The following is a 24,497-nucleotide window of genomic DNA, read 5'->3' as shown; positions in this document are numbered from 1 at the left end:
ACTGGGAGTTAGGGTCAACAGCTCTCATGCAAGATTAATGTTTGTAAATACAGGTGCACCATAACACTATCGATTCCTCAGGAATGCATAGTATTAGAGCCTCTTATAGAACTTGAGTTCATGCTGCATTTATCATACAGAATCTCTCAGTGATGGTTTGGTAATCAAGGGTAGTGCATGCAACCATCAGCCATCCACTCAAATACACACTGGGGATTTACTAGAGTCACATTTTTCTGCAATTGTTATTAGTGGAAGATTGCCAGCTTGTCTCCTAGGGACCTCAAGGTTCAATCAACAACTCCAGCAAACAGTATTACAAAAATTGTTCTTCATGCCAAATTGTAAAATGTACATATTCAAAATCGGAGATAACTGGTAATGACATCAAAAGGATTTCCTTTTACTTGCCAACATGAAAATTAGCCTGCTCGTGAATTAACCTGCTATTTCCCCCATTTATATATAATTTTTTCCCAATACAAAGGACTTTACAGCTGCAAAGGTTTTCATGGTGTTAATAGAAATACCTTCTAAAATTACTAGGCTATGCGCCAGGGAGAAGCCCTAAGGGACCTTGTGATGGCACAAATTTCCTTTCTCATGGAGCTTTGATTCACCTCCTTAAAGATACTCGTACAGTGGCAGAACCAAACAAATAAAAATATTTTATCTAGCACTAAATCATTTGTAAATTAGGCCAAAATTGGGCTGCTTGCCAAATGTGAAGTACACAGAAGACAAATATTTTATGCTTTGTTGCTTTGCAATGAAGGGCTGGGATGTTTGTTTTTGATGAAGATGCTATTTCAATGCAGTTCCTGCTGTTGAAAGCAAATTAAGGCATGTCTTGTGGCATATAAACACAACAAATTTCTACAATTCCTAGAAGTGACTGTGCCTTTTGTGTCCATTCATTGGGGATGATCCAGCACACTTGAAGGGTGATCAGGTAACATACTGTAACAGCAATTAAGGAGAAATCTTTCATCACAAGCACCGAGGTCCATCTAACACCATAGTTCTTGTTTATCAACCATGCCATTTCTTTAGTTCAATTTCTAATTATGATTTAGTCGACACTGTAGATATCCAGGGATATTTTAAAATTACAGACCAAGTAAAACCAGCGCTAAGGTTCTGGTACACTTCCCTGGTATCCACAGGTCACATAAACCTAGCCATCTGCAGATATTCATCTGGTTAATGTGCATGATTTTTCCATGATCTTCCATTCATCATTGATCTTTTCCCAACAAACCACGGGGGCTGAAGTCTTCCATTCATAAACCCCATTGTCTAATCCAACAAACTTCATCACTTGGAATGGATTAGTACCCTGACGCATGCACTCAGACCCCGCATAACACTGATTTGTTACAATGTGGTTATTCAGTTTTTAATTGAAACTTTTAAAAATGACAAAAGTTCATTCTAAACAGCATCTAAGAGCGGCTGCCATTACAGTATTCCATCAACCAATGAGAGCGCTTTACGTGCACTCTGAGCCAATCACATATTAGTTCATGCTCTGCCTCTCCCCTCCCCCCCCAGCATGTGTAAACATTCTTGCTATCTTGCCCATTTATTCCATTTTTTTTCCACCCATAATGACAGGAAAACAGCCTGCAACATCCAGTGAGAGTAGTACATCGAAGATGTCAAGCAAAAACATTAGCATGGATGTGAAACTACAAGTGGAACTGCGTTTGGGAGCTGACGAGCGTCAGGTTGATGTTGGTACCTCTTTGAAATTGACTACATCGATGATAAGAACATTTATAAAAGATGGAGACAAGATAAAAGCTTCTGCAACGTTGACCTCAAAAGTTATCATCAATGAAGGTGACTTGTTCAAGAAGCTTGAAAAAAATGGAAAGTAGACTAAATATATGGGTAGATTACCAAACACAATGAAACATGTCCCTAAGCCAGCTGATAATAATGGAAAAGGCAATAAACATCTTCAACTGTATTCAAGAAGACAACGATACGTCAGTAACATTCACAGCCAAAAGAAGTTGGTTTGATCGACTTAAACAACACAGTGACCTCCACTGCATACACACATCTAGTGGAGTGGTTAGTGCAGACAGCAAGGCAGCCCAGGATTTTCCTGCAACACTGAAGGCCACAATCAAAAAGGACAATTATTTTCCCGAGCTTGTCTTCAATGTGGATGAAACAAGCCTATTTTGGAAAAGAATGCCTTCTCACATTTTCATCTCCTGAGAACAGAAACATATATCTGGGTTCAAGGTGGCAAAGTACCGGTTAACTCTCTTGCTAGGAAGCAATGCTAAAGGTGACTTTAAGTTAAAGCCTATGGTTGTGTGTCACTCTGAAACACCACAAACAATGAAAGGCATTTATAAGTCAAGTCTACCAGAAATTTGGAAATCAAACAAGACAGCCTGGGCGATGACTGAGGTTTTCCAAAACTGGTTTGTTTCACATTTTTGTCCAGCAGTGAAGCAGTATAATGAGGAGCCTGACTTTGAATCTAAAACACTGTTGATGGTTGATAATGCTCCAGGCCACCCTAAGAATTTTGACATGCTTTGGACCTGCATTCCTGTAAAACCTTCTACCCAATAACACTTCATTACTCCAACCAATGGATCAAGGAGTAATATCGAATTTTAAAGCCTACCACACCTTTATTACACATTCAAGCAACTTGTAGAGGAAACAAAAGGTCAAGACAAACAATCCATCAGGCAATCGTGGGAAAAACTACAACATAATGAAAGCTGTCGACAATATCAGAGCAGCCTGGGATGAAGTAACTTAAAACTGCAGAAGAAGCTATGGCCAGCAGCATACAACAACGTCCATCTCGGGTGAAACCAGTCATCGAAAACATCGTTGAACTGGCCAATGAAGTGGGATTAGAGGATGTTAATGATGGTGATATTGAACAGTTACTGCATTCTCATGGTGGGAACCCTAATAATGAAAAGCCTTGTGAACTGGCACAGCAACACATCCTGGGTGAATCTGAGGACACAGATGAAGAAGAGGAAACAACAGCAAAAAACCTCACCACAAAACTCCTTAGCACGAGCATCACCATGATCACAACAAATAGACCAGTTCATCAATAATTACCCTGACAGGGAGCGAAGCAATAAGGCAAAAAGGTGCTCACGATATGATTTCCTGCTATCAAGAACTGCTTCATGGGAGGAATCTTAAGAAATGGCAGACAAATCTCGATGTCTACCTGAAGAAACTGCCAAAGTTAGAGGAGGACCCACAGTCTGATTCCTCCTCTAAGATGTAACTACCACCCACTTCCCTCCTCTGCTACGTAATGTGTTGCTGCTCTACCGATGTACAGGTCATGCCTATTTGTGTGTTTGTAACTCCCATGAATTACCATGCATACATAAAATAATATCATCTATCTCGAGTTTGATTTTTTAAAAATCAGGCACACATGTCCATTTACTTAATGTTATAATGACCCCATATTGTGCTAATTTATATAGCACTCCACCTGTGAGGAATGCATTCTCAGCATTAAGCAAGGCTAAGTGTATCCTCCGAGGCAGAATAAACTGCAAGAATAGAATCACATTTTCCTTGGAGTCTGGAAAACAGGGCTCCTACAATTCAGACCGGAGTACCTCTGACAGTTCTGAACCTTGGGAGAAATGAATAAATGAATAAAGGAATATACTTTGATCTTTCTCAAACAATACAACAAAAGGCACAATACTACGCTTCAAAGTCAAGCGCATACAACAACGACTTTCTTGGCTGCAAACAATGAAGACCACAGGAGCAGTTATGCTATTCGGTCCATCAACACCAATTTATTATCACTCTCAACCCCATTTTCCTGTCTGCTCCTCATAACCTTTGACATTCTTACTAATCAAGACCCTATCAACCTTCACTTGAAATATACTCAATGAGTTGGCCTCCATAGCCAATAAAGGTCCTGAGGCACTCTTCAGCTGACTGTGGACAACTTTATTCATATGGTAATCAGCTTTTAAATATCTACAACATGAGTGACTGGTGACAATGACACAAACAGCAGGATCTATTACATTTACTGCTATTACTATTCGATCTGTTGAAATAGATACAAATCAATTAACATCTCACAATGCCAAGGATAGAGATTTTGTACTCCCAGATTATTGACCAACAACATTGCCCAAGCAATAATGGTGTGAAGGGACATACATTCTCCCTCTACTGTACAACAGTGCTTCAGAAAACAGCCAGGTTCAAACATACAGGAAACTCCAGAAACATCTCCCAACCTAAGCAGCCTTATTTCTCCAAAAGAGAAACATCCTCCTTTATACATTTTTAGGGTGTTATGAAGAATCATTCCTTGTTCAGATGAAGGAGATTCATCAGAGTTGGTACTACATTATTAAAAAAACTGAGGTCACTGAACCCAGTCAGATCAATTGATAGAATGTGGCAAGTGCGCATGTGACTAATTAATCGCATGGTGAATCAACTGAGCCACCCATGTGCGGAGAGCTCTTTCTCTGCTCGGGTTTTTGAGTGTGCGTGCTTTCGTCTCTGGAGGCCTTGTTCGTAGCTCCCACACTGTGAGCTGCCCAGCGAGTGCCATTACTACATGACTCAGTAGGAATGTTTATTCCTACTGCTCCATTGTTCTTGCTCTGTGCATACATGACAGACACCCTGAACCCACAGGTACAACTACTGTACGGGTCCTCCCCAGCTAACAAATGCCTACCCTGTGAACAGTACATACGAACGAGTGTTAGAGAGACCAACGGAATAGATTCACCAGCTGCTGCAATGCTGCAGGCACCTTCTGCCACCTGGGAACACAATTCATGATCACATTTCTGACTTGCAGACTGTTTGGGTTACGAACAGTTTGCATAAACAGAAGGCTGCTGTAACCTGCAATCTTGTCATTGCTGGGCAGTGCATTTTATCAGACCTTCAAGAATCTGGTAGAAAATTAATTTCACTTGTCTCAGAAATAGCAAACTGAAGAAAAATAAGCGCCAGAATAATCTGTACAACAATTGGTTTAGAGGCAATTTAAGAACCGAACGTATGAGATTGAAACATGATTAGATCATGGAGCACAGGTACCGCTTCTCTCTTCACGTACACAATCTTCATCCTTTGAGATTCACATTTAGGGACTTCACAGTCACAGAACTCATTAGCATCAGCTGCCAATGCTGTGAACCAAAAACTTCTGAGGTAACTGGAACAACCTTGTCCATCAATCAGGAAAATGGACACAGAACAAGTTGATAGTACACAGGCTCTGTCAACAGGGAAGCTGAAACCTGCTTGGCTGACGTGGTGTAGGTATGCGCATTTGGAAAGTGTGAAATTCAGCAACCTGCTTCTTATTTCCTGCAGTGATGTCAGTGGAATTGTTAGTTCTGGAATATAACTGGAGGCGAGCTGTGTTCTTGTCTTGGTGCTGAAGGTCCAATAGCCTGCCCAGCACTATGCTGTATTGATAATATTTTTTCTTCATTTAGTAGTTAACAAATCAATGAACAAGGACAAATAGCTTCTTCCCATTTGGGCAGAGATTCAAGCCACAGTTCTTGGAACCATATTATAATTGAGATTTTGAGGTGTCCTAACAATATAAATGTTCTAGGTCCAAATGTTCTAAACTAGTCCAAAGGACTATATTTGTTATTTATGTACAAATACAGAACACTACAGCAGAGAACCAGGCCCTTTGACATATCTAATCAATGTAAACCCGAGTTTCTGCCCGGTCTCATCTACATGCACCTGGATCATGTCCCTCCAAACACTCTCCCATTCATATATCTATGCAAACTTCTCTTAAAAGTTACTAATTTACCTGCATCTACCACTTCTGCTGGCAATTTGTTCAATGCCCACACTATTCTGGTGAAGTAGTCTCCCCTCAAATTCCACGTAAATATTTCACCTATTAACCTAACCCCGATTTATAATTCTCATCTCACCCAAACAGAGGGGAAAAAGCCGGCATATATTCATACTATCCATACCCCTCATAGTTTTGTACTGATGTGCTTGTTCTGTTTTTGTTTGCATTTTTTGTGGGGAGGTGTGATTTGGGAACTGATGATTGTGCTGCCTTTTTTTTCTTTCTTGGTTTCATGTCTACCTGGAGAAGTAAGAATTTCAAAGTTGTATATTCTGATGATAAATGAACCTTTGAACCCCTCATTCCCCTGTGCTCCAGGAAATAGAGTTTGAACCTATTCAACCTATCCCTGTAACTCAAGTCCTGGCAACACCTTTGAAAATTTTCTTTGTATTTTTTCAAGCTTATTGATATCCGTCCTGTAAGTAGGTGACCAGAACTACACGATACTCTTTAAGTTTCGCCATACCAACATCTCATATAACACCCTAACTCCTGCCTTCATTAATGAAGGCCAAAGTGCTAAGAACTCTTGTTACAACCCGATCTACCACTTTCAAAGAATTATGGAACTGTATTCCCAGGTCCATTTGTTCTACAGTACACCTCAGAGCCCTACCATATACTATGTAAATCTTACCCTGGTTTGTCCTCCCAAAGTACATTTGCCTGCATTAAGTTCCGATTTAAATTCCATATTAAATCAGCCTAACGCACAAGAGTTGTGGACATTAGGCCAAGTCAGCTATACTGATTAGTTTATGCTAAGCTCAAAGTAGTAGAACAGGAGTGTCTGCTCTCAGCACTACTCAGCTGTTCAAACAGCCTTGCTGGTTTGCCAGCTGCCCATGCTGAACTCTGCAATTGCCACCTTTAGATCTGCAGGTCAGTGATATGAATACATCAGGAGCTATCACAACTGATCACCTCAAATGGATTTGCCTGTAATACACAGAAGAGATTCTGACTCAAGATAATCTTAAATAAGGTCACCTGTCCCACTAAAAATATGTGTTTCAAGATGAGAACAGTGCTTTTAAACTGATATACCCTGACAAGATCACTTTGTTTTCATGGGTGACTCCTTAGTAGACTAATCAAGAACCTGACTACACACTTTGATATATTAACCTATTTCTTCTTAATATCCCCTTGAAAATCACTACTCTATATAACCCTTGGAGTACTTACTAAAACAATTAAAAAAAACTCGAATTCAAGTACAGAACTAACAGCATAGTATTATAAATCAATTGTTTATATTTCAGGATCACCAGTGCTGTTAGAGCACTAAGGCTGCACTAACCTTTATCTGATCGTACTAGTATTTGTTTTAGAGTCTAAAATGCAAAAGCTGACATATTTATACCTTAGTTTTCAGCAGAAGTTAGTTATTTAATGTGCAATACAAAATACAAGTGCTATTTATCTAAAACTGGAAACCCAATCTCGAGGTCAAGTTGGATGGGATACAAGATTTCTCACTGTTAATTCTGGGTCTTATCAAGCATGAGGCACCAGGGACAGTGACACCACACCGTGCCCCACCCAAACCCTTAAGTCAGCAGGCTTCTATGGTTGGAAGTTTGTGTGAGTCCAGAGTTCGAGGCCTGTGATTGATGGGTCCCAGGGTCGAAGACCAAAGTTGGTGAATTTGGAAATCGAGGGCCGATGATTATTGGTTCATTGTTACTGGAAGTTGGAGACATGACACCTGTAGGTCTGTGAGTCAGAGACCAAATGTCCAGAGTTCGGAGGGTCAATGTCTGCAAGTGGGTGAGTTGGTGGATGGGTGGGAGGGAGGGAAGGGGGTTTTGTTGCTGCTGTTCTGGTGAACATTGTGAGCACAACTGGTGCCAGAATGTGTGGTGACACTTGCAGGCTGCCCCCCAGCGCAGTCTTGTGGTTGTTAACACAAATGACACAGTTCATTGCATATTCTGATGTGCACGTGAAAGATCAATTATCTGATGCTCTTCAACTCCCAATCCAAAAGCACCTTCAGAAGGATGAGTGCAGCATTTCATGACAGGAACTCACCAATGCCTTGTCAAGGGCAGCTGGGAACTGACAATGAACAACAGCCAATCCAATGTTACCCACAGTCTGTAAGAGCAGAACTTCAAGCACACCCAGACACAAAGACCTGAGCACATTAGGAACTGTAGCAAAAAGCACAGATTGCCATGAAATCAAAGTGTATGTTTGTATTTACAGAAAATAAAGAGGAAAAAAATCAGTAGATTTAGAATAGAAGAAGTTGTTCAGATGCTGAAAATCCAGATCAATACACACAAAACGCTGGAGGAACTCAACAGTAACATCAATGAAAGTAAAATAACAGCTGATGTTTTGGCTGAGACCTTTCATTGGGATTGGAAAGGAATGAAGGAAGATGACAGAATAAGATGGGGGGAGGGATAGGTGAGGGCAGGTTGGAGGCTACCTCAAAGTAATATGGAATGTTGCTCATCCTCCCTGAGAGTGGCCTCATTATGGCAGAAGAGGCGGCCATGGACCAACCTATTGGCATGGGAGTGGGGATTGGAATTTAAGTGGTTGACCACTGGGAAATTCCCTTTTTACTGAGGGAGCAGAAGTGTTCAAAACAGTGCTAGATTAAGAAAGCACTGGAGGCTGGACAACAACAACAAAAAAAATCACCCGTCATAGAGTGCAGCTTAATTACTGGTGAACTTTTATACTTCCAACTGCAGCAGACGCTTTGGGAGTTTTCAACACAAATTGCAACATAAGGCACATGCCATCACCTTGTGCCAATGATTTCATTTCTTTTGCTGCATTTGTTTGGAAGAGTTCATCAGAAAGGAGCTTGGCAAAGATTAACATTCCCAGATGTCTTATTATCCCTTCAATCCAACTCTTCTGTGAATCAAAATTAAGTATACTTCTGAGTGACTGCAGAGTTATCCCAAAGCAAATACAAAACAGCACATGGAAGCAATTTTCCAAAAGATGATTCAGATTTATAACTTTCTACAGCAAATAACTGGAATTAGTTATTAACCCAATTTGTATCCAACCTACCCAAAACTCAGCATATGGTAATGTACAGCTCAGATAACACAAAAACTCTGACACTCATGAGACATGTTGTCAACATTGTGGCTTTTGTAGCAATCCTAAAATATAGTACTCAGTAAAAGTCTTAGGCACATATATATACAGCGAGGGTATCTAAAGCTTTTGCAGAATACTAGAGTAATTTTATGTATTGCGTTGTACTGCTGCTACAAAAAAGACAGATTTCATGACATATGTGAGTGATAATAAACCTGATTCTGATATGGGTCTCTGTTGTGGACTGAGAGTGGGAAGGGGACAGGGAGTGGGGAATCATGGTTGGGAAAAAAGGAAGGGAGAGGGAAGCACCAGAGAGACATTCTGTAATTATCAATAAACCAATTGTTTGGTATCAAAAAACCTTGCCTGATGTCTCAGGGCTGGGTGTGTCTGAAACCTGCACCTCTTCCCCCCACCCCCCACTGCCCATCACTCCTTCTCTGCCACCTGTCCCACACCACTCTCATCATTCCCAACATCCTTTGTTCCTGCCAGATTTACAAACTCACTCTCCACTCCACATTGACAAATACAGTACTTTGCAAAGCTCTTAGGCACCTTAGATGTACCTATCTACCTAAGACTTTTGCACAGTACTACAGAACATAGAACATTACAGCACAGTACAGGCTCTTCGGCCCACAATATTGTGTCAACCTTTTAACAATCAAAATCAATCTAATCCTTCCCTCCCTTTCTCTATCATCCATGTACATCTGTGGACAAGAGCCTTTCGAGTATGTTTTAAATGCAAGCCATGAACTGGAACTTAACAAACAATTTAACTGAAGAATACCGCCCCCACAATAATTTAGTTATATTATGGCAATTGAATTACTGTAATGATGCACAGCAATTACCTGCAATTAAATAAACTGCCTATTCCAACTCCCCAACTAAATTTACTGTACGTACTGAGCAACCACTGGATACAATGAAGTCTTATAACCAGTGTCAATAAATTAGCACTAATTTGTTTTGAATAACAATAATCAAATGGTGTTAGGTTGTCAAAGGCAAAAAGTACACTTGCATTGCAGTTATCAATGTTAAGTCCACACTTGCGGACTTTTTAAACCAGGACGAAATTTCAACTGTTCTCACTAAAAATCTCTGGGCACCTTTCAGCATTAGAACTCCTAAACTGTTCCACATTCGGCTTGCAGTTAGATAGCTTTAGTAAGGGTTTTAACACTGGATTGCATTCAGTTGTGGTTGCCCCATTATAGAAAGGACATGGAGCCTAGAGAAAGGGGGCATACAAGGTTCACCGGAATGCTACCTTGATCAGAGGGCGTGTGCTATAAGGAGAGGATGTACAAAGATTGCTTGTTTTCTCTGGAGCTGCAGAGGCTGAGAGGAGGTCTGACAGAGAGTTTTAAATGAGTGGCATAGATAGTGCAGACAGCCAGAATCCTTTTCTCCAGGGTTGAAATGACTGTTACTAGAGGACATGCATTCAAGGTGAGAAGGGGCAAGTTCAAAGGCAAAAGAGCAGAGGGTGCCTGGAATGTGCTGCCTGTAATGACAGTAGAGGCAAATACGACAGGTGTATTTAAGAGGCTCTCAGGTCGGCACATGAATGGGCAGGAAATGGAAGGATATGGACACTATGTAGGAAAAAAGGGATTAGTTTAGTTGAGTATTTCACTAACTAGTTTATTTGGCACAAAACCAAATTGAAGGGCTGGCCCCTGTGTTGCACTGGTCTTTGCTCTATTACAAAAGATTGTCTGAATATCCTAAGCCAAAACCTATATCTTACTGCATTTGCACTTTTCTGTCGACAAACACAAGCAGTTCAAAGTGACCTCAACAAGTCAGTCACATTCAGGTTTGCTCTATTGTGGGTTGGGCCCAAACTACTTTCATTGCTGGTTAACGCCAGCAAAAGAGCAAACCACTTTCCAGTATTAGTAATGTACCTCAATCTCATGCGCCAAAGACAACAAATAAGATTTCAGAAATCTGCACTTTGTTAGAAGCAATATGGCATGCCAGTTTATAAAAAAGACAAAGACTTTGAAATGTCTATGTTGATACTGCCTTTGTGACATTCTACTTCATAACAATTCTAATATTCGTAGTTAACTCTGGCTGAACCTTTCAAATGCTTGTTATATGACACCTGATATCAAATACTCTTTCCAAATATTTGATATTTTAATCTAACAATTCAGATCTACTTTAAATATATACTTACTACAGAGATGCAAATGATGCTGATCTTCATGAGAGCTGTCAGCTGTGGGGGTGGGTAGGAGGGGGTTAAGTGAATGTTCCAAATCATGAAAAGGTTAAGTAGAAACAAGAGAAACTGTTTCCAGCAGCTGTAAGATTAATAAGTGGAAGGCACAGACTTTACGTGACTGGAACAGAAGCAAAATTAAATTGTTATCCATCCAAAAGGCACTTAAGGCTTTGAAAATTAACTCAATAGAAGCCTTACAAAGTCTTTAAGGACAGGTTCTTTCCCTCCATCATCAGTGAATGGTCAATGAATCCATGGAACGCTAACCCACTATGTTTTGTTCTCTTTTTGAAATTCTTATTTAATTTTATAATATACATATCGCATTGCAATTTATAGTATAGTACTGCACTGTACCATAGCAAAAACATCAAATTTCACGACATTTATCAGTGATAATAAACCAGCTTCTGGGTCTGATGAATTGGAAAGGAATGATACGAGAAGAAGAAAAAAACGTTGCTATCAGGAAGAAGCATGAAGATGAGACGATGAATTAAGTTAGAGTAGACAGATGGGCAGTCTCCTTCAGTGATAGAAAATTCTGTATAGCTTCCAGTTTCCCAATGCCTCAAACCCAAGCTTTTAAAATTTTCTTAGTGAACCTTTTCGATTTGTTGCTATTATCTATATGCTTTCTGTAGTTTCATTCATTGCATGATGGCCGAAACTGAACAAGTCTCGCAAAGCATCAGAGTTTTGTCGATGCACGTCCAACTGCTCCAACAGCATCTCCAAACATTAATTCATTTTCCTTCACTGCTCCACTGTATAACCTGGACTGTGATGAACAGTTTTCAGATACATGTAATACTGGATTTCTCAGCATCTTCTTGTCTGATTGAAAACTGATTTAATTTGGATCTGACTTCATGACTTTGAATTTCTTTTCTCATCATCACATTTACTCTAATTATATGATCCATTTTATTTGTTCACATTAGAAACAGAAATTCAAACACTTAGCCTTAAAACTTTGTCAAACTTCACTTAGCTCCGCCGTTCATTAATTTTGTTCTCACGCCTCTCCAGAGTACAGCATGGAAACAGGCCTTTTAGACCAACTGGTCCGTGCCAACCACAGCATCATTCCTGCTGGTCCCAGTTCCATGCATTCGGCCAATAACCCTGCAAGCACTTCCCTCCATGTAGCTATCCAAACACCTCATAAATGTTGCAATGGGTGTCCACACTGACCACTTTCTCTGACAGTTCATTCCAGGTTTTCACTACCATCTGTGTAAAGAACTGAACTCTCAGATCTATTTCGAATCTCTCCCCTCTTATTTCTACCTGTGTCCTCAAATTATGGATTCCCAACCCTGGGGAAAGGACTAAGACCATCCACTTTATTCCTCCCCCTCATGATTTCAATAAATTCTGTGAGGTCACCTCTCATTCTCTTGCATGCTAAAAATGTTACCCCCTTTTGGCCACAAATTCATGTACCTTTCAGTTTAATTAGCAATCATTCATGTCACCCATAAAATGCTTTCAAAAAGACCAAATGTGTGATACTTTATGATACCACCTCTCTGCAAAATTCTCAAATGACGAAGATGCTTAGTCAAGCAAGAACTATGTTGCGGATGGTTTCTTACAACATTTAGAATGTCAAATTGTGAATAAGAAAGAAAATTTAGGGGATGTTTAAGGAGAATTAAACAGAGTTAAGTGCTCATTTTTAGCTTTTCTTCTGATTTCTCCATCCTTCTCTTGAAGTGAAGATTTCGCCTCCTGTCTGGCAAGCCAGGTATCTCCAGCTGAGATCAAATAATTCACTTTGTGAGGAATGTCAACAGGATGCCAACATAGTGACAATTTCAAGCAGTCCTCGAACAAGCACACTTCTCTGGTATTACACTGAAATAGAACATGTAAGGGTGACCTGCAAACTGCACAAATTTCCAAATGATTTAATGTTCTACTGGAAATTTGGTGTATTAATAATTAATCAGAGTTCATAATTAGCAACATAAAAGGAACTGTTTGAAAACCATTCTTTTTTTCTTCTAAAACATAACAGACTGAATTAACGGATCCTCTCTAATCATTAAACAAACTCAAAATAAAACAATACCCGTGCTCAATTTATGAATTGCTTTTAAAACTAGAAAAATAAAATATTTACTTGTTACTAAAACTCAAAGATTAACTTATTAACTTATAAGACGTCCCAGAATTGTAAAATACGTAAAACTCTAAAAGTTCAGCTAAAACATCAGAGTCCCAAATTTTTGGCAAGATACTTTACATTGGGTAGAAAAGAAAGTACTGAATTTAACTAAAGTTAAAATATATTTTTCAATAAATCATAAAAATAATTAAAATTCTCACTTTATTTACTCAAAGTGAGTGTCACAGGCAAAGCAATTTCTGAAAGGGGATCCCTAACTGTCCTCGAAGGAAAAGACTTGTTGGCTATTTTAGAGGGATGCTGCACTCTACTATTTGAGAATCTATGAAATTAATCACAAACCCAGTGAGAAAGCAAACACGAGGAAATCTGCAGACGCTGGAAATTCAAACAACACACACAAAATGCTGGTAGAACACAGCAGGCCAGGCAGCAACTATAGGGAGAAGCACTGTTGACATTTCAGCCCAAAACGTCGACAGCGCTTCTCCCTACAGATGCTGCCTGGCCTGCTGTGTTCGACCAGCATTTTGTGTGTGTTGTTGTTCTCAGTGAGAAAGGCAAATTTACTCCCTGAAAGAGGTATAAACCAGAGGTTAAAAGATTCATGTTTTCTATCACTAACACTAGCTTTTTATTGACTATCCTGAATATAAATGCCTTATCAATGTGGTGGGCTTTGAAATCAAAGCTCAGTCCAGGACACTGGGTTGCTAATTCAGCAATTTCACCCAAGAATTACAACAATCTCCAAATTTTCCACTCACGTACGCACATTTATACTTGCATACAAATCTACAACTCTGAACATGAAATTCTGTTCAATATAGTCGCAGCATTAAAAAATGCAAAATAATTCAGATCAGTGGGGATTATTGCACTATAAAACTAAATCCCAATCAGTAATTCTCAAATATATTCACTTGTTCCATATTCCTAGAGGACACAATTTTAAGATGATTAGAGGGAAGTATGGGGAGGGGATGTCAGAGGTTACACAGAGTGGTGGATGTATGGAACATTAGGGACATTTAACAGACTCAGATAGGCACACAGATTATAGAAAAATGGAAGGTTTTGTGAGAGGGAAGGGTTAGGTTGATCTAAGAGGAGGTTAAAAGATTGGCACAACATTGTGGGTTGAAGAGCCTGTACTGTGTTTTACTGTTCTATTCTCTTCATTCCTTGACTCTATCCTGTCTCTACTTGTCCAATCCCTCCACACTCCTGGGGATACTTTTCATACCCTCCACCAGTCTCTATACACATCATGGGTCAAATAGACTGTACTGTGCTGTACCACTTTACGTTCTATGTATAGTTATATAGAATATATTTTTTCAAAACACTTCCTTTCTCTCCTCTTCTATTCCCTACTCTGGCTTCTTACCTCTTCTCACCTGCCTATCACCTCCCCACAGTGCCCCTCCTTCTTCTGTTTCTCCTATCGTCAACTCTCCTCTCCTATCAGATTCCTTCATCTCTAAACCTTTAGCTTCAAAGTTCAAAGTCCATTTATTATCAAAGTATGTATTCTTGATACAACTTGAGATTTGTCTCCTTACAGGCAGCAACAAAACAAAGAAACCCAAAGGAACCCATTAAAAAAAACAAGACCGTCAAACACCCAATGTGCAGAGAAAAAAGCACCAAACTGTGCAATCATAAAAGTAAACAAATAGCATTCAGAAGTGAAGTCCACAAGGTGAGTCTACAGACACACCCACTTACCTGGCTTCACCTATTGCCTTCTAGCTATCTTTCTTCCCCTCCCCTCCCCTCATCTTTTTATTCAGGCATCTTCTCTCTTCTTTTTCAGACCTAATGAAGGGTCTTGGCCCAAAACATCAACTGTTTATTCATTTCCATAGATGCTGCCTGACCTGCTGCATTCCTCCAGCATTTTGTGTGTGTTACTATATATACCTATTTCATTTTCTGCAACATTTATAAGAACAGGACCAGAAAATCTCAAGATCAGCAACACTTTAATCTGAGTTTAAAATATATAACTAACTTCAACATCAAGCAGCTCTGTTTTCAATTTGAATAGATTTTTGCAAGTATGATCAATCAGAAGAATGGGTTTGTTTTTTCCAGTGATTGAGGTCGGGCTGTATTGGATGGAGTGTGGAGGAGGAAAGAAGAAGGCTCAAACAATTTCAGAAAGCATCTTCAGCTTTGATTGACCTTCCTCATACCGCCAAGCTTGGTAATTTTAATTCAGTTTTTTTTTACTCCAATGAAGTAATTTTGAGATCAAAAATACAAATGTCAAGATTACATATAATATTTGGGTTTTAGAAATATTACAGGAACAAAATTCCCACTTGTTTCTGTTCAAAATGCAAATTATATCTTAGGCATCTCACACAGTTTGCTGAAAAATATCAATGACATGCCTATCTTTTGTCAATAAAACGTGAAATCAAAGTCAAATTAGTCAGCAATAATGACTTCCACTCCTAATGGTAAACATCAGTATAAGAAAAGGTGAAATAGAGAAGATAGACGATGCAGACTTAAATTCAAGTCAAAGTTAAGGTGAAAGAAAATGTATTAATAAAGTACATGTGTCACCATATAATTCTTTGAGATTAATTTACAAAAATAAAAAAATTACAATAAAATTTATTAAAAACTATACATAAACAGGTTAACCAATATGCAAAATAAGACAAATTATGCAAATAAAAATATAAATAATACTGACAATGTGATGAGTAGTCCTTGAAAGTTAGTCTGTAGTTTGTAGAATCAGTTCAGAGTTGAGGTGAGTGAAGTTATCCACACTGGTTCAGGAGCATGATAGTTGCAGGGTAGTAACTGTTCTTGAACCTGGTGATGTGACACCTAAGACTTCTGTACCATGTAGCAAGAAGAGAACATGGCATGGATGATGGGAGAGGCAGTTCTTTGATGATGGATGCAGCTTTTTTGTGACAATGCCCCTTGCAGATGTGCTAAAGGCGGTGAAGGGCTTTGCCTGTGATGGACTGGGCTGGGTCCAGCACTTTCTATAGATTTCTCTGTCCTTGGACATTGGTGTGTCCATACCACACTGTGATGCATCAGCACTCTGCAACCATAGAAGTTTGTTTCTTCCAATATTCCCCACTATTGTAAATAATGTTCCTCCCCATATCACAGTTTCCTAAAATATTTATTTTATATCATTGACACCAAGCTCTGCCAACCATTTAGCAGATACATGGAAAGAACACAATTTCTTAAAACTTTAATACCAGGGGTTCCCAACCTGGGGTTCATGGACCCCTTGCTAAATGGTATTGGTCCACAGCATTAAAAAGTTGGGAATCCCTGCTCCAAAATATTTTTAAAATGCAGATTTCTCAGCAGTATTGCATTTATGTGTGTGCTTTAAAGAGGTTTGTCAAAATTTAAAAGGTTAAGACTTACTGTATTCTCTGACCAGACAGAATTCCAAAGTGCTCTGACTCTCTAAGGTACGGTCCAAATCTACAGCTACGTTAGGTTCATTTTGCTTCTCAAGGCGATATTGATGCCCTGTAAAGAAAAATAAAACTAGCAAATAAAACAAATTTTGTCCTAAGTTTGTAGAAACTGTTCTTACACTCCTCAAAGATTTGGGTTTATATCCCAAGACATCTCCCATCCTAAACCCAGGAAAATGTCATGAGCTGATTAACACATCAACCAGCTTCACTAAAATCAGGGGTAACTTGTATCTTGTAGTCAAAGCTCAAAATAGTAAATGGTTTTATCCACAAAAGGTTAAATAATACATTAATACATATAGCATTTCTCCCATCTTTCACAGCCATTTAAAGCAGCCCTTTGGCAACAAATTAATTTAAGTTGGTTTGTAATGACTTCCTTATTTTCTTTGCCATTCTTTTCTCTTTCAATGCAAAAGGAGATTTAGACAAGAAATTATATCATGGTTCTAAGCAAGAACATTTGCACAGTATATTTGGGATGAATTTGATCGTTATTTATTTGCAGAAATATTAAGAGATCTCAAAAGACAAATCAAATTTAACAGTTATTTCCCCTCACACAATTGAGAGTTTTCTCTCGCTTTACTTTTCTCCCTCTCCTGAAGCTGTTGAACTATTGCTGCGTTCCAACTGCCCTCCTGCATTTTGTCCAAATGGCTGCAATATGAACAAGGGCACTGGAATAACAGTTGACTGTTGGATCACAGTGGGTTCTTGGCTAATCTGTTCTCACTGAACCACCAGCATTTCTTCACAGTGGAAGGTTTCTGCCTGGTCACCAACAGCAAGAGCACTGCTGGATCTTCCCCACCCAAGCAAAAGCACATCCTGCTCGTATCAATGGTTAGCCCAATAACTTGCTGTCAGCCTAACAAGCTCAACTGTTCAATACCTGAACCGCTGAGTCTTAGAGCATTGCTTGAAAATAGCAATCAAATTCAAATTCCAGTCTGACTATAATCACAATGTTTGTGAAGTGGATAGAATAGCTTCAGTGAGACTGAACCAGTAAAGCCTTTCAGTGTCTCTGTAAAAGCACACACACCCTGCTGCAACTATGCGCTCATGTGGAGCAGCAGGAATACTCTATGATAATATTGCCAGCTAGCCTCAAGTGACATTCAGTTTTACATAAGCTGGCAGCAATCATTGTTTACAAGACAATCAAATGTCGCTGAACATCGACGGCTCCTCGGTAGACATCGTTAACAGCACCAAATTTCTTGGTGTTCACCTGGCGGAGAATCTCACCTGGTCCCTCAACACCAACTCCATAGCAAAGAAAGCCCAGCAGCGTCTCTACTTTCTGCGAAGGCTGAGGAAAGTCCATCTCCCACCCCCCATCCTCATCATATTCTGCAGGGGTTGTACTGAGAGCATCCTGAGCAGCTGCATCACTGCCTGGTTTGGAAATTGCACCATCTCGGATCGCAAGACCCTGCAGCGGATAGTGAGGTCATTTGAGTAGATCATCGGGGTCTCTCATCCTGCTATCATGGACATTTACACTACATGCTGCATCTGCAAAGGAAACAGCATTATGAAGGACCCTAAGCACCCCTCATACAACATCTTCTCCCTCCTGCCATCTGGGAAAAGGCTCCGAAGCATTCGGGCTCTCACAACCAGACTATGTAACAGTTTCTTCCCCCAAGCTATCAGACTCCTCAATACCTAGAGCCTGGACTGACACCTTGCCCTATTGTCCTGTTTATTATCTACTGTAATGCCTACACTGTTTTTGTGTACTTTACAGTCCTGTGTAGGTCTGTAGTCTAGTGTAGCTTTCTCTGTGTTGTTTTTTTACATAGTTCAGTCTAGTTTTTGTACTGTGTCATGTAACACCATGGTCCTGAAAAACGTCTCATTTTTACTATGTACCGTACCAGCAGTTATGGTCGAAATGACAATAAAAGTGACTTGACTTGACTTGACTTTAGTAAATTAAAGCCTGATTCGTCATCAAGGGATCCGCACCATCTGGGGGGTACAGGAGCCTTAGGTCCCACACCACCAGGTTCAGGGACAGTTACCATCGTGGATAACTTCACTCAGCTCAACTCTGAACTGATTCCACTCACTTTCAAGGACTCTACAACCCATGTTGTCAGTATTAATTGTGTGTTTGCTTGCTTGTTTGTTTGTTTATTTATTTATTTGCTTGTTTACTTGTTTATTTATTGTTGGTCATCCTTTTGCACAATGGCTCTGTCACTCTTAGCTTATGTAGTTTTTCATTGATTATTCATTTCTCTGTTCTACTATGAATGCCTGCAAGAAAATGAATCTCAAGGTAGTATATGGTGACATATACATCGATAATAAATTTCATTTGAATTTACAAGTAAGGGATTTAATGGGGAGGATAACAGAACCTTTTCCACTTAGAATACGAATCCTGTTTTTCCCCACATGAAGTGGCCTGCACTTGTTACTCCAGCAACAACACGTGTCAACTTTGTCGTAATAGACACCAGGCCTGGAGGAATAAAAATAATCAGTTTTACTGCAGAACCAAAAAGTTGTGAGGAAGAGATCACAGAGGTCATCTCTCTGCAGCAGTCTGAGGTGTATTGTTGTGTAAATGTGAGGAAATCTTCATGCTGCTGCTGAGATGCGCCTGCTTGATATTGATAATGGTGTTGGAGCTGGAAATACATTCCCATCACCAGCATGTTCACATGAGCATCATTATCAGAAACAGAACATTTATGAAATAAGTTTTCACAATAGCAATATTCTGTCCTGATGAAGGGTTCCAGCCAGAATCGTTGAGTCTTTATTCCTTTCCATAGGTGCTGTCTGACCTGCTGAGTTCCTCCAGCATATTGTGTGTGTTGCTCTGGATTTCCAAAATCTGCAGAATCTCTTGTGTTTAATATTCTTTATCAGATACACAGTGCTATGTGACGCTTAATTTAACACAAAGTAAAATTTGGCAGTCACCATGTTACCAGGTTTTAAAGTCAACAGTATAAACACAAAGTAATTTTCTAAAAGTCAATTTTATTTGAAAAGTTAATTTTTAACCCAGAAGATTAAAAAGAAATTTTTGGTTGCAGAAACTAAAGTGGTTTCTGAATAACCATATACTATAACCATCTGCATGTGTTACAAATGAAGATGAACCCCATTCTTCAAATAAGCCTTTCTTGAAAGTTAAAAAGCATTTTGGAATGACCATGCAATACAAATTACTTGGATTTAGTGCATATTTTAATTTTGAAATGTCAAATCTTACAATATTAATTACTCTGAATCATATTGTTTAATTATTACAATTCAATAAATTGTCCAAATATTATCAGCTCTTCTGTTTGTATAGTGTAAAAATGCTGCACTAATCTTTGATGGCTACAGTAACACAAGCTGTCTTTGTAAATCAATATAAATTCTGCAAAGTGACAGATCATAATCTGTAAGACACTTTAGGATATTACATGTCAACTGGGGGTTTTACCATATGAGACAGCAGGCACATTATTGCAATTGTAGAAAGCCCTGTGTATGCATAAACATGCTGTATCACACAACCAACAGTGCAGGTGTTTGCAGACACACAGGCTGAAGCTATGGCTGCCCTTTACATTATGCTCATCTCTAAATTAACTCAAATGCCTATTGTTAAACAAAACAAAGAACTGCTACAGTAATGCACAACTACAGGAGGTATTTAACTTGTGTTAAATGCAAAGCTGCACCAAACAACATCTCTTTCAATACCAGTAACATATTCAACATTCCTATTATTTTACTGTGGGATAAGATCTTGTGTTTCAACTGGTTTTTGAAACAAAGGAGCCTTGCCTTTTGTTTGAATGCACAGTTCAGACGAGGCCAGTGTGGTGAAAAGACAGGTTACTTTCCTAACAGACCTGGCTAAATTGGAAAAAAATACTGAAAACGTTTTGGAAACACGACCCATCAATTCTAATTTTTAAACTTTCACTTTCAGTCAACAACAGAAAAAGGTCCCTTCGAACTTTTATCTTCACTACAAAGTGTTCTTATCTTACGGTGGTGTCAGGAGCTTTATCTCTCTTTCAACTGACAACACAGACAATTCAGTTAAAATTGGAAAAGAATCCCACTCCAGTTGAGTAAATAAATAATCAATACTCATCTAAATGCAAATGAGAAACGAGCCCCCTCTGATAACAGGGTGCTTATCAAAGATCCAATTTTCTCCAGACAGTTGGATGCAACCAAATCACCATCATCCAGTCACAAGCTAATGGATAAAAATCGTAACTAAACTGAGCAGATCACTAGAGATCAACTAAGTTGCAGGTTTTGGCCACTTCACATTTAACTAGGTACGCTATCACTCACTTCCTTGTTCGGACCATTCCAATCAACCATGGTCTTCTTTTGAATGTGGTTAACAATTAGTAGTTCAGATCATTAAATCCACAGCAGCGAATGATGATGAAAAGATGTTTGCTGAAATAAGGTAAATAAAATTGCTTACGGCGCCCTTCAGGGCAGAGAGCAAGGCACAAAGATTTAAAATTCAAGATTGTTTTAATGTCATCATTTCTAGTGCAAGGGAAAAGGAGAACAAAATAATTGTTACGCTGGATCGAAAGCAGCACAAAAACAGATAACACAACAGTAAATAAAAACACAATAATTATTAATACGTAAGATAGCATAAATACACAGATTGATTGTGTGTCCATAAAGTGACACTAGGCGAAGGTGTGTCTGTACCTCTGACATAAGTGACAGGGTGTAGAGAAGTGGGTTAGTAGGTGTAGTGTTGTTCAGCCATACTGCTTGGGAAAAGCAACTGTTTTTTGGTTCATTATTCATGAATCATGACTCTTAATATTAACTAAATAATCAGAATGCCTTGGTTAAAATAATATTTCTCTTCATACCTTTAGTATGGTTGATAAACACAATGAACCACAAAAATGTATTGTGGATTGCCACTTATCGTGAAGTATTTCAGTGACAATGGTGAGGTGGCAAAGAAAAGGTTCAAAGATGCTTGAAAGTCTCACTTAGGAAATAAAGAGCGTGTGCCAATTTTGTGCTGTATCCAAAAGCAGCCAGAGTCTGGATGATGGGGTTCACCTCATTGACAATTATGTGAGATCAACATCCAAAATAATACATTCCTATTGTTTATGAAAAGTTATCACATTCAAGTTAAGCTCAGTTAATGTTTGATTTGCACCAAATTGGTTCTTGGATTTTGCACACTAAACTTATAAGACGACCAAATAACAGATGCAAATTATGGAATTAAAGCAGCTAATCATAAACATAAGAGATTCTACAGACAGAGTCTGAGTCACAGTCATAGAACACTACAATACAGAAGCAGGTCTTTGGCCATCCAGTCAATGCTGAATCATTAACCTGACTGGTCCCATCAACCTGCACCAGGACCACACCCCTCCCATACACGTACCCATCCAAATTTCTCAAATGTTGAAATCAAACCCACATCCACCACTTCTGGCAACTCATTCCACACTCTCACCACCCTGAAAGTTAAACATTTCACCTTTCACACTTAACCCATCAGCCCAAGTTGTAGTTTCACCCACCTCAGTCGAAAAAGACTCCTTACATTTACCTTATTTATACCCCTCAATTTTGTATATCTTTATCAAATTTCACCTCAATCTTCTATGCTCCAGGGAATAAAGTCCTAACTTTTTCAACCTTTCCCAGAAACTTAGGTCCTCAATTCTTGGCAACATCCTTGTAAATTGTTTCTGCACTCTTTCAATTTTACTTGCATCTTTTTTGTAGGCAAGTAACTAAAACTGGACACAATACTCCAAATTAGGCCTCACCTAGTCTTGTACAATTTCAATACAACATCCCAACTCCTGTATTCAATACATTAATTTGTGAAAGACAATGAGACTTTATGACCTTATTTACCTATGATGACACTTTCAAGGAGTTATGGATCATGACACTTATCACATCATTGGCTGGCCCTCGCAAAGTGCAACACCTCACACTTGTCTGCATTAAATTTCATCTGTCATTTATCAGCCCCTTTTTCCAGCTGATCCAGATACCGCTGCAAGCTCAGATCGTCTTCTTCACTGTCCACTACACTCCTAATCTTGGTGTCATCGACAAATTTGTTGATCCAATTTACCACATTATTATCCAGATCATTGGTGTAGATGATAAACAACAATGGACACTGCACTGATCCCTACAGCACACCATTAGTCACAGGCCTCCAGTCAGAGAGGCAACCATCTGTTATCATTCTGTGGCTTCTCCTGTGAAGCCAATATCTAAATCAATTTACTATCTCATCTTAAATGTCAAGCAGCCAAACCTTCTTGACCAACCTCCCATGCAGGACCCTGTCAAAGGCCTTGTAAACAATATTTACAGCCTAACCTTCATCAACTTTCCTGGTAACTTCCTTGAAAAATTATTTAAGATTGGTTAGACACGACCTACCTTATACAAAGCCAAAGCCACGCTGACTGTCCTTGTGTGTCCAAATAATATATATATATATATATATATATCAGTCCTTTAGAATGCCTTCCAATAACTTTCCCACTGCTGATGTCAGGTTCACCAGTCCATAATTTCCTGGCTTTTTCAAACAACGGAACAACATTAGCTATCCTCCAATCCTCTGGCACCTCACCCATGACTAAGGATGTTTTAAATACCTCTGCTAGGGCCCCTGCAATTTCTGCACCAGCCTCCCACAGGGTCCACTGGATCACCTTGACAGGCTCTGGGGATTTACTCACCCTAATTTGCCTCAAGACAGCAACCATCTCCTCCTCTGTAATCTGTGTAGGGTCCATGACCTCTTTGCTGCTTTGCCTCACTTCTTTAGACACTGTCTCTTGAGTTAATACGGATGCAAAGATCTCCCCCATCTTTTTCAGCTCCATGTATAGTTTACTCCTTTGATCTTCTGGAAGACCAATCTTGTCCCTTGCTATCCTTTTGCTCTTAACATAATCAGGAGAAGGATTAGGATTCTCCTTCACTTGTCTGCTAGAACAACTTCATGCCTTCTTCTAGCCCTTCTGATTTCTCTTGCATTTCTTGTACTCAGGTACCTCATTTGTTCCTACCTGTCTTTACCTGCTACGTACCTCCTTTTTCTTAAACAGGGTCTCAACATCTCTTGATGCTGGAAATCATGAGCAACACACAGCAGATCAGGGAGCATTGATGGAAGGGAATAAATAGCTGGATGTTTCGGGCTGGGTCTCTTCATCAGGACTATCAGCTTTAAAGTAGCTGTATGATTTTGTTTGGGTTCTGTAGTATACTAATACTGGAAACAGCTGATCATACACTAACCAGCCCATCATCCAGTAAAATGAACACTAATTCACCTCAAAGAAGTACTTGTAGAACACTGAAAATTAAAACCAATTCACAACATTTAAAACCTCAATGGTCTGGATTAGTGAAAAAAAACAGGCTTCAATTCTAAGCTGGAAGCTGATCTGACTGGGAATTATAGCCACAAATAAAACAACATACAGAATATTTAATGCATTTGGATCGAGTAACAGCTTAGTAATTCATGACATGAAGCTTTTAGCTCCAAAATTATGAAGAGAATTGTCTGTAAATATTTCACTCTTGTTAGAACAAAGGAAAGTGAAGCAACAGCTAAGGCGATTC

General features: G+C 39.2%; 1 protein-coding gene across 4 annotated transcripts in view; it reads right to left on the bottom strand.

Annotated features, from left to right (window-relative positions):
• mapkap1 (MAPK associated protein 1) overlaps positions 1-24,497 on the bottom strand; it is a 274,264-nt gene that overhangs the window by 61,022 nt on the left and 188,745 nt on the right. For 3 of the 4 annotated variants that reach the window (XM_059993885.1, XM_059993888.1, XM_059993889.1), the window contains one exon: positions 16,789-16,896. The exons of the other annotated variant lie outside the window; for it this stretch is intronic. In XM_059993885.1, the coding sequence (XP_059849868.1) occupies positions 16,789-16,896 (108 nt within the window). The remainder of the gene's footprint in view (positions 1-16,788; positions 16,897-24,497) is intronic. 4 annotated transcript variants of the gene reach the window in all.

This window comes from Hypanus sabinus, chromosome 18 (assembly GCF_030144855.1).
Source record: "Hypanus sabinus isolate sHypSab1 chromosome 18, sHypSab1.hap1, whole genome shotgun sequence".
NCBI classification, from domain to species: Eukaryota; Metazoa; Chordata; class Chondrichthyes; order Myliobatiformes; family Dasyatidae; genus Hypanus; species Hypanus sabinus.
Note: the sequence above shows the minus strand (reverse complement) of the source record. Positions and strands in the feature narration are given on the sequence as shown.